Here is an 11,534-nt window from a genome sequence, read left to right as displayed (position 1 = left end):
CCATTGATTTTTTGATCTTTTGACATTTTTCAGTTGCTTCCATTCCCTTCCTTGTCTTTTCTTCAATGTCACAAAAGGCAAAAATGTCTAAACAATTGAGGGCAGAGATATCTATTAGCTGTCAGACCGCTGTTTTCCCGGCATTGACTAAGCGCGGCACCACACAGAATGCCGCGAACCGGTAAGACGACAAATTATATCATTTTTTCCCCCTTAAATAGGGATAATCATATTCCAATACCTCGGCTTCTCCTAGCCAACCAAATCATGCTGTGAGGGAAGGAGAAGAAATCTCATTGAATCCTTTTCTGCAATTTTTCTATTATGTTAGCTATATTTGTGGAGAGAGGGGGAACAGAGAGAAAGAGAAGAAAATTCCTTCAAGGAACGTAATAATGTATTTCAGGTTGTAGCATCTGAGAAGCAAAACATATCTTCCTGATTATTTTCCCCTAAGAACTGCTTCGATAGTACAAGAACTGCATTAATAAAAGAAGCAATTTGTTATACTTAGGGATGAAAGACTGCAGAAGAATGAACTGATGTCCCCACGTTATTTGTTTCCCCCTGAAGACAAGCAAAGCCATTCTTTCAAAGCAGTTAAATTGTAGATTTGAAGTACGGCCAACCTCAACTTTCTGAAACCTAAAAATCTGAAACTTATCGTTCCTATAAATAATGCTCTGACAGAAATGCTTTAAAAATCATTTCAAATGAGCTCTCTCTGCTTGTGATTTGACTGCAACGAACATGTTGTACATCTATGATTTCAAAGTTGAAATTCAAAACACACTCATACTGCGCTTTCCTTCAAAACCAATAATCAACGATTTATGGACAAGAAGGCTAAAATGGATCAACTTTACACTTACATTTGAGAAGATTAATGATTTTCTTTCAAGGAAGCAGTGTGTTAGGAGCATTAGTTTCCAGCATATATTTTTGTACGTAATAAAAATATTGAAATGTTTGCATTAAAATCTATTGCCTAGAAACCTATTTTATAGGGGAATTATGTTTAACCCTTTTAAAAATAGGCCCAAATTTATGGCATGTGCTTACAGAAAAAGAAAAAAAAAAAGACCTGTTTCAATACACTATTTCAGAAATAAGCAACGAAATCTCCAGATTTAAGCTTTACTCTTTTTTTGTTTTATTTACGTAGACTCCTACTTGACATCTTTCATCTAATGTTTATTTTTCTGTTTTCAATGACACTTCTGACAGAGATTAAATATTTTAAGATACTGGTGCACGTTTGTATTCTTACAATACAAGGAAAAATATTAATGAGGTGTAATATTTAGATTGCAAGTGATAAAATATAACTAATTCAAATCCAAGAGGAACAAAGCCTTATTATGCTTTTTAGAACTGCACGAACTATCCCAACAATACTTGGAGGATTCAATCTATGATTTCCAAATAGAGATTCAAACCAACAAATATAAGAATAAATGTAATAAACTCCAAAGGGGAAAAGGGAAAGAAAGTGGTCAATTAAATATTTTCATCAAATTATCAAGATATGTTTGTAAACATAACCAATCCAATTTTTCTGCTGCTAAGCTATTTTCTGCATTCATGTCAACAACATACATCAATGTTTTCTCGTAGAGCACACCACAGTCAAATAGGTTCACTTATACATTTCTGTAAAACAGGACCAAACTTCCTTAAACCATTCCACAATTATAGACACAGGCATTGGGTAAGGAAGCATCTCTGTCTCTCCCTATATAGATAAGATGATAGATATAAGATCTGTATAAATATTACTACTTGGGGTCTTTTTTATGTTGGTGAAATCAACTATGACGTTCCGGCAAACCATATGGGGGGGGTTGGGGAGGATAGAATCACAAGAAGCCAGCAGAGACACACACAGACACAGTCACAAAACTGACCACAGGTTGCGGATGGGATGGTCGGCAGTTGTGGTTTTTAAAACCGCGCGCTGTCCTTGAAACGGAGGCCGCACACAGCTCCATTAGATACAGATCCAGTGCTCTTGATCTATTATTTACAAAGAAAAACCCTTCACTGCTTAAGTGCCCCCTTCTACTCAGCCTTCCATTTCAACAGCATCAAACAACTTAGTGGGGGGAAAACATAAGACACAACAACTTGTGTTCATCACAACGGTCCATGCAAGTCAGAATTCCACGCGGATGGGAAATAGCATTCAGAATAACCTGCACACGGGATGCCGGCTCAGTGACAAACAAATGAGAGGTTTGCTCCGAAAAACGGACGGTCGTTTTCCAACCAGCGACGCCAGGTTTTGTAATCATTCTCTAAGAGGAATTTCTATTGGGGGGGAAAAAATGGGGAAATTTTTCAGGAAAACCATTTTTACCTCAAGGATGCGAAAAGAATGTTTTCAAAACGTGTTATTTGGTCAGGAATTCCTTAATTATAAAGTCTGCTCTTTGAGTCAAACTGCATTCGATCTAATTAGTAAGCTTAGATCTCACCTTCATGGTGAACTTTAAACTCTCTGAAGCCAATTAAAAACTATTTAAATGAATATTAAAAGGATTCCTGTGATCATTTCTGACATGAGAGAAAACATGCTTTTCAGCAAAAAATGGGTTTACACAGCATGCCTACATTGCACACAATATTTGAGTGGAGTTTTGCGTTTAATCTGTCTATTACCCTTTCTCCGATTTTGCCACCCAGTGCTCTTCCTCTGCTGTTTTATTACCCCTGCTCGGGCAGATCAGCCGCCAATACCGTTTCAACTGCAATTAGACCTGGTTTATTATTCAGTGCTCTTCAATTTTCAATAACTTATTAAGATTTACTGGTTGGTACCCATTTCCCACTTTCATTTTGATACCTTATTGAATTGGGCACATATGTCTATGCACCAATAAAAGTTAGAATGGGGGGGGGGTGTGTGAATCCTTATCAATTTCCAATGTGATGATGCAAAGCATACTAAGACCACAGTCGACATCAAGTTAAATACACACCCCTGCTCGCTCGCTCTCCATCTCTCTCTCCGTCTTGGCCTTGAAATAGCTTTTTGAGAATTAATAAATTATTCTGTTTGCTTATGAAATTAAGTGCTCCCATGCAAAGCCGTTACAATTAACACCACTAAATGCATTAGGTTACACTAAAGAAATCCTCACAGTATAATTATATCAATGAGTCATTTAACTCACATATATTAATTCAATTTATCTTCATTTTGAACTGTGTGGACTGATGGATTGTCATCATTAGAAATGACAGACCTCCACGCCGGAGGAGAACACAGACCTGCTGATGCTGACTTCTCGCAAGACCACACATCGCTGCCCCCTCTAAGGGTACCCACACGGTAGCAAGCGAGGTATTCTCTGCGAAGGACCAGAAAGTCAGGGCTTCTGATCAGGATGCAAAGGAGTATCAACCGGAGTCTCTAGAACCTACGAGCCAGTGTCAATAAAGAAAATTCCTGTACAGAAATCACAATGGTGGTATGTTCAAAGGACAAGGACCACTGTATATTTGGTATTAAAGAAAAACACTCCTTGGGAAAATGCTACATGACAGATGACATTTCGCCCAACCAGGCAACCTATTGATAAGCATTTCTGATTTAAAGACAACAACAATGGTGCCAGAGCAAACATATTAATAACTCAGGGAGCTCACTGGGGAGACTGCGAGTGAAGAAGTACCAGGCATAACAAGGCCAGGGCTGTTCATCAGGACCTCCTTCCGAAAACATGCAGGATTAGAGAGGTCATTGAGGTTTTAACAATGTCTGAGACTGTATCTGACCTGTAAGAGGTGATAGTCAAGCTGAACGCCCCTCCCTCCCCGCATGACCATCCTAGGTTTTGAATAGAGGAATCATGGTGGCAAATTTGAGGCTAAGGGACTTGGCTTTGAATTTGGTTCTTAAAAGACTGATGTTTACATTGAACGTCTTTAAATACCTGACTCAATTATTTAGTCCCCCATCCCTCTTAAAGAGAGACCCCTGGCTGACTCAAGTAGACGTATGTCCTTGGGTTTAAGGGATGCCCAAAACGCTAGCACTGATCTCCAGCTTCCCTAATTTGAGCAGCGGGAAACAAAGGAAATCACTTCTAATTTCTTTCAATGCTGGTGGGAAATTAGAGAGAGCACAGAGCTCTCTGGGCCTAGAAGTGTGGGTGCAGACCAAGGAGAACAAAGGGCCATGATTTCTAAAGGCAGCACACCTTTTGCAGGCAAGGCGGCCGGCTCACAGACAACTGGTCAACCCGGCCACCGCACCGCACCCAGGTCACTGCCTTCGGAAGGGAGGATGCCGTAGTTCCTCTGATTCATGCCTTTGTGGTAGCCACTGAGCAGTCAATCAAGTACCGGGGGAAATTAAATAACCACATTACGTGGCTTTGATATGTTAGAAGTTGTTGATCTGATCAATAGCGAACTATTTCAAAATAACACCTGGGGATTTTTGCTCCCATTCGCCGGATCAGGACTTTCTGCTGGCATCTCCTCCACTGTGGTGCAGGGAGGGATGCTGACGAACCCCTGAGCTGTCAGGGTTTCGCTGACCTGGCTCGATGGACCTGGGCAGCCAGAGTAAGGGCTGATTTTCAGTTACAGAACCCAAGACTCCTGTCACTGTGAGGCCCCTAAGTATTGCTGCAACAATATGACAAAAATAAGGAAATTTGGTGGAAATAAAGGGAATTTGCTTCACAGATAACTGTCACCTTTGCTAGAACCAAGGGCTGAAATTAACAGATGAATCGGAAGGGAAATCTTTTCAGAAACTCGCCAGAAAAGTACAATAAAGGAAAAAAACATTTTTTTACTAAGAGGAGGAGGACCTGAATATATGGATACTGGCCAAAACTAACCTTCCTTTACCACTTCATGTGCTTAAAATGCCTGATGGCTCACCTCAGGGTGGAACCTGCCACCAAAACATTAGAGAAGGTGCCGGAACGGGACAGCACGATCTCTTCTGAAATTCCTTGGTTTTCATTAACCAATAAATGATGTTTTTGTGGACTCTGAACCTTTGCTTTTCACAAGCAAGTCTAGGAAGGGCGCCAGGGAAAGTCACCCAACGCCACCAGTGGATATAAACTCTCCTGAGTCAAGTGCGGGGACCTGTTGTGTCCTTTACAACACGTGTGCACTTTCTGAGAAACCAGGCGCGCCCACGCAAGCCCCTGCTGCTGCCACAGAGAATCACAGGGTTATGGGAGGAGGTTTCCGGGAGGCAGATTCTTCTGAGCCTTTCGAGCTACTGGCTGGATGGCACTGATTTTTACCCCAGCCCCAGTACTGGTGCTGGGTGCCAAGAAAGAAAAGTGTGTGTGTGTGTGTGTGTGTGTGTGTGTGTGTGTGTGTGTGTGTAAACATGCCTGGCCCTCACACTGACAAGATAGCTTTTATAGACAAGTCCTAAGCTCCTTGTAAACACACCCAGAGGCTAACACACAATGGGCACATCCAGCGAATAATATGGTGAAATTAAGTTATGTCATTCCTCCACCATAGCAACGCCCACTGTCTGTCTCGGTGAGTGAGGAGTTGGAGCGCTCCTCTCGCACTGGGCCCAGATGGGAGGCGTGTTGCAATCGCCAGTCTACAGCAGACAGGGAGACTGGTTTTGAACACACCGAGCATCGCAGGGCAGCCTGGGCTGCGGCCGTTTCTCTTTCCCCAAACCATCTTGTTTTTGTCTAGCACCTCTCTTCAAGGAAGCTGGGAGGGACTGTTTCTCATAATCAAATCAAGTCTTACATGGCAATGGCCCCATTTACAGACAGAAAACAAACAAACAGGCTCGGAGGATTTAGGACTCATTCAAGATGAGCTGGTTAGTCATTTCAGCAAATGAAAAAGGGGAGGAGGAGAAATTACTGCTGCTGCTGTAATGAATATAGGAGACATCTTCCTTACACTCTTCCTTCAGGATTCATTCATTGATTCACCCAATGCTAATTCAGTGTCTATTTCATGCCTGGCACTGCTCTAGGCACAAGAGATAGATCAGTGAACCAAACACAGGGAAGTCCTGCCCTCAGGGAGCTTATCATCTATCTAGAGAGGGCAACAATTACTTACAACAAAGAAGTAACAGGCACAGTAGTTACTGGAGTAGTTGCATGTGTAACCTAGTCGAAGTCACCTCACCTCAAACAGAACCAGTTTATAATGACCAGGCTCAATGTTCAACCCCAATTGTCCTGTCCCCTGAAAAGTATAATTACAAAGCTTGCTTTATATCCTAGAGAAGAAGCCCACGCTTTTCAATCACCCCATGTCGATTGTTAATGAAAGAGTCCCAAATGCTAAAGTCATGCTGCCCCATCACCTAGCGATGAACGGCTGTTTGCGCTGGAGCTGAGGAGACACCACAGACTGGGGAGGTGGTGGTAACGATCAGATGCCCTGGTTTCCGCACCGCCCTGGACTCTGAGGCACTGGCTCCTTCGTGTGACCCATACGGTTGGCCAAATCGGTCTGTGCTTGGGACAGAAACATCGCTGGCCTGGGGGACGGTCGTCAATACCAATTAATACTAATCTGGATTTCTTCTCTTTGACCCAATACACAGAGGGGACTTCCTGGCCCTGCTGTCCTTCATTGCGGGGTCAGATAACTGACAACTCCTCAAACTACTGGCATAAACGCTTAACATTTTTAGCTGCTTTTCCAACTATAAATTAGATAAAATATATAGATGGTGAGCAAACGATTAGAATTCACCTCTTCCTTCACTGTAATTTGGGGGCAGTCAAACGTATCAAGGGAAGAGCTTCTTTTACCAAAATGTGTGCACGTTGATCGCCTGGTTACTGCCGTGTCCTAAGTATAAATGTGCAGAACTAAGCTCTGGGTAGATGCTCAAGAAATGTTTGTTTCAGGAATTTGCACGCACACACTTATTATTACTATTACTATTATTATTATTATTAGAATGCCTTCAAAGAAAAATATCTTTAAAAGAACACCTTCAATAGACAATCTCAAAATATTTCAAAGAACATGTTGGGATCAGAAATTCTTTAAATACAATTCCTAAAATTGATTTTCTTTCAGTTGTTCAGACTGTGATGGTTTGATAAAAAGGGTATCAGAAGCTTGTATAACAATTAAAAGTTTACTATTATCTAAAAAGATGCCATTTTTCTAAAAGTTCGTAACTGACTCAGGCATCACGGATCTGTGAGAGCTGATTCCTCTCACAGAAGTTTCTTAAATTCTGGGGAAGAGGCCCAGAATCACAGGCCTTGTGTGAAAATGAGGATAAGATTGATGGCTGTACAATTTCCTCAACATGTCTCTTCAGTGGCTTCAACGAGGGGTCTTCTCAAAGTGTAAGCCCGGAGGAGCCAATTTCCGAGTGAAATTTGTTACACTATCTCTACAATAGTTTACACTGTGAAATGAACCACTGCATAATCAGAAGACCAAAATTATCAGAGGCTGGTTAAAAAACTGCAAAATGAACTCTCCACATACTATGCCTCAAAGACAGGCAGTGGATGCCACCACTTCTAAGCCTCTAGTTTCCAATGGGCCTGGGACTGGACTTGGTATATCCCAGAACAGGGGGGCCCCAGGCAAGCACGCCTACCTCATGTTCTAGACTTCCCTAAACTCCCCACTTAAACCCCACACTCTCCCTAGATGCTGGCGCCACTGTCCCTATTCTTACAGGTGGCAAAACTAAGGCTCCCAAAGAATAAAGTAATTTCCCCAGGATAACACAGTAGTGACAGAGTCTGAATTTGAACCGAGGTCTTCTAACTCTTCCAGTGCCGTGGCTACATCCCCTGCCAGTCATTACTACAGGGCAGAGGGTGGAACACGCCAGCAGGGCAATCCTAACGCTGAAGTGCCCTCCTGCCTCCAATCAACACATCAGGGCAGGCGGTGTGCCTATGTGTAAACGCTGAGTCGGTAAGGTTTGTAGTGGTTCCCTTTACGGAGGGGACAGTTGGCAGGTATGTTGGCACAATTAGTACAGATAAACCCTCAATAGCCTATCTGCCTTCTGATTTTTAAATAAACAAAGGCTGAATGCTATAATTAAGATCAGAAGGGCCTCTGAAAGACCAGATGGCAACAGAGACGTTACACAGGAAAGTCACTGGCAGGGAACTGGGCGAGTTGGTTATTCCTCAAGTGGAAGAAGTGATTTTTAACAAATGTTTTTAACTCGGATGCCTGGAGGCAAAGAGTCACCTCCTTGCAGAAATGATGTCTGAGCCCAAGGCAGGCAGCACCCAGCTGGGATGCTCAAGGGAGGGAGGGAGGGGGACAGATCTATACTGCAGGAGGCTCCACGGTGAGGGTGAGTCCTGCCTAGGAGGACCTCACCCAAGGGCTCTGGTAGGCGTTCCCCGGGGATAACCAATCCCAGGAAAGCCACCAGAGCCGTGGCCACACAGGTGCCTGGAGGGCCCCAGTCTTCCTCCTTTGCTTAATACTAAGAACACAATGGCATCTCTTCACCCTCAATGGCGTCAGGGTGAGCCCCTCCCTCCCACAACGGCCCCATTCAATCTCCCCCAAGAGAGCCTGCCCCAAGTTTAACAGCCTGTGTTAGGAGAGCACCGGACACAAAAGGAGGTGTTTCCAGGTTCAGTGCACACTTTACCTCCATTCATCAGAAGAGGAACAAAAGCAGCCCCCCCCTGTACTTCAGGCAGGGCAGAGCTCATCCCCCCACCCCCCCAAACCATCCCCACCAGAGCCACAACCTTTCTCTGGTGTGGGGTAAAGGCCACATTGTCTCAGGATCATAGTGCAGATGTGGCTCCAGATTATAACTACCTTCATCACAAAACATCTGCATAAAAATGCGATTCTTTTGTCCTCCAAGAAGAAACAAGAGAAGCTGGGGGGGGGGGGTGCATGAGGTCAAAGGGAGCAGAGGGCTCCCAAATCAGGAGCAGAGGGTCAGTAGGAAGACCTTGAATTATGCATTAAGACTTCTTTTAAAAAAAAATAGGCCCCCTCTTTTTTTGCTGTAAATGTTTATACCTGTTGTTAGGGTTCACCGCTATTTTTATTAAGTAGCCTAATATCTGCGCCGTATAACTGCTTTAATTACTAAGTAACCCTGAGAGCAACACTTGCCCAACACAGGTTACTTCAAGAAACACTATTTCACATAACCCCAAAGTGTTACTTCCTTAATTTCAAGTCAAGTACCTTGATGTCTTGACCACAGATTTCTACAGCAATCTTATCCGTCAACAGCCCCTGATTTTACTGGTTAGTCATATGGCTCGAAGTTGTGGGTTTTTGGGGTGGGGGTGCAGTGCTAAGATTTGAAATAGCACAAGTCATGCTTCCCTCCTCAGAGAGACACCCCCCCCCCCCCAACAACTCCCCTCAGCCAAGCTGGATTAGGCATACTAAACATAGCCCATTCCCAACCAGCCCATCAAGCGCTGGCAGGTCCAGCCCAGCTGACATTCCGGCCCAGCTTAACATTACATAATGAGAGCTTCCCTCCCATCTTGGGCCGCAAGTCAAAACAAACTTGCTGAACTCAACCCAGGGCACCAGCTTGTGACAGGACATGGGAGCCTAAGGAGCAGAAAGAGCTCTTGGTAAATTTTAAAATCACTGGGGAACTCTGGAGTCCAATCTTACTGTGGTCAACTCAGTCAGGGTTGCTTTGTGAGTTCAAGTACTGATGCTCCCCAAACCTACATGCTTTCCAAACTAGCTTTCAAAGGACCACTTTCACATATTACTAAGGTTTGTGTTTTTAACAAAAAGCCCAGAAAGCAGCCCTGTCAAAGGATCCCCAAATCCCAGCCCTGTGGGAAAGAAGGTGGTGAGGTTATGTAAGAGGGTGAAATTCCCTGCCATAAACTAGTTGTTCCTCCATCAGTCAAAAGGCACATGGGAACAGCCAGGTCTGACTTCCTATGAATTGCTAGCGCACGTTCCTCCCCAATACTCTTGACATCTGAACTCCAGCTCACCTCTCCCCAGCTAACCTTTAGCGGAGGAACATGTTAGTCCACGCTCATCGCCATCATGAGCCTCCTGGTCGCCAGGTCAACACCCAGGGCATCCCAGAGAGTCCGGATTTCTCAAGTGGGAAATGGGCAGGTTCACGCGGAGAGCACCGAACCTCACACACTAATCCAGAAACAGTGTAAAATTACAGGCACTTAACGTGAATCAAACTGCACCTTGAATCAGAGGTAGCAGAACAGAAAGGGGAAAAGAAGTCTAGACTCTGGCCTTGATTCTACGACTACCCAGCTACACAACTGCAGGACCTCCCGGCGGTCAGCCTCTGTCTGGGCCTCAGTTTCCCAGGTTTACAGAGAGGATGCTGAGGTAGGTAGGTATCTGTCAGATCTCATAATCTAAGATTCTGGCTGGGGTGAGTTGCTCAAGGAATTGTTTGTGTCATACTTTTAGTCACCCAGGCCCATTTGTACAGGAGCCTTTTCAAGAGCCTCGTACCTGTTAGGTAACTTTCAATCTGTTACTATTTCCTTACCCACAGAATAATCCCCGTCAATCTCCCTAGATAACCTCTTTAAAAAAAAAAGTCCTGGAGACCACAACTTTTCTTAATAAATCAGGGCTATAGTTAAAAATATTGATTACTGGCCCGGCTGGTGTGGCGCAGTGGTTGGGTGTTGGCCCAGGAACCAAGAGGTCACAGTTTGGATTCCCAGGCAGGGCACATGCCTGAGTTTCAGGTTCGATCCCCAGTAGGGGGCGTGCAGAAGGCAACCAGTCAATGATGCTTCTCTTTCTCTCTCTCTCTCTTCCTCTCTTTCAAAAAAAAAAAAAAATCAATAAAAAACACTTTAAAAATTAATTATTGGACTCCTAAATGCAGTGTGTCCTAAATAGAAATGGTGCTTTTTAAAGTTACTTTACGTTCCCCTCCTTGGAAACTGGAAGAAGCTGTAATGCCCAGAGACTCCCATGTGCCTGGAGCCTGGACGGGACGTATGTACCTTGGATCTCTGTGACTGGGAGAAAGAGAGAGAAAGACTTGCTGTTGAATAAGCCAGTACAGAAATGTGGTGAGAAGTCCCGCTAGATGGGCAAACAGAGGCGAGGGAAAGGAGAATGGGATCAAAAGGATACTGGTCACCAGGCCCAACTGAGAAGTGAGGAAGCAGAGAAAGGGTCTGGCAGCATCCAGGCTGTGGTCAGAGCCACAGCCCTGGAAACGCCCCGAACTTCAAAGGTGGACTTGTCCACAACACACTCTCTCTATTGTGGCTTTCCTTGGCGGCCTCCTGACCCAAACCATTCCCACCGAGGTGGAAGGACCCAACCCCTGAGGGAGTTCTGAGAACTCCGGGGGCTCTGGAGGCAACTTCTTCTTGCATCAACAAGGACAGGCCAGCTGGGGATGAAGCCTGCAACCCAGGCATGTGCCCTTGACCAGAATCAACCTGCTCGCTCCCTCTCCCTTCCTGTCTGAAATAAATAAAATCTGTATTATAAAAACCCAGTGGCCCTGATGCTGTAAGGACCAAAGACTGGAGCAGGTGGGCAGAGCTGAGAGCGAGGCGGGGTGGGGA

The 11,534-nt window shown here is 44.4% G+C and overlaps 1 protein-coding gene across 15 annotated transcripts in view; it reads right to left on the bottom strand.

The window, feature by feature from the left end:
* Positions 1-11,534, bottom strand: part of TCF7L2 (transcription factor 7 like 2) — a 201,386-nt gene that overhangs the window by 49,848 nt on the left and 140,004 nt on the right. Inside the window, exon 1 of one of the 15 annotated variants that reach the window (XM_015557985.1) lies at positions 1,908-2,007. The exons of the other annotated variants lie outside the window; for them this stretch is intronic. Within the exon in view, the coding sequence (XP_015413471.1) occupies positions 1,908-1,991 (84 nt within the window). The 5' untranslated portion in view covers positions 1,992-2,007. Of the gene's footprint in view, positions 1-1,907; positions 2,008-11,534 lie in introns of those variants that run through there. 15 annotated transcript variants of the gene reach the window in all.

Source organism: Myotis davidii, unplaced genomic scaffold (genome assembly GCF_000327345.1).
Source record: "Myotis davidii unplaced genomic scaffold, ASM32734v1 scaffold107, whole genome shotgun sequence".
Classification (NCBI taxonomy): domain Eukaryota; kingdom Metazoa; phylum Chordata; class Mammalia; order Chiroptera; family Vespertilionidae; genus Myotis; species Myotis davidii.
This window is presented reverse-complemented; position numbering and strand designations above follow the sequence as displayed.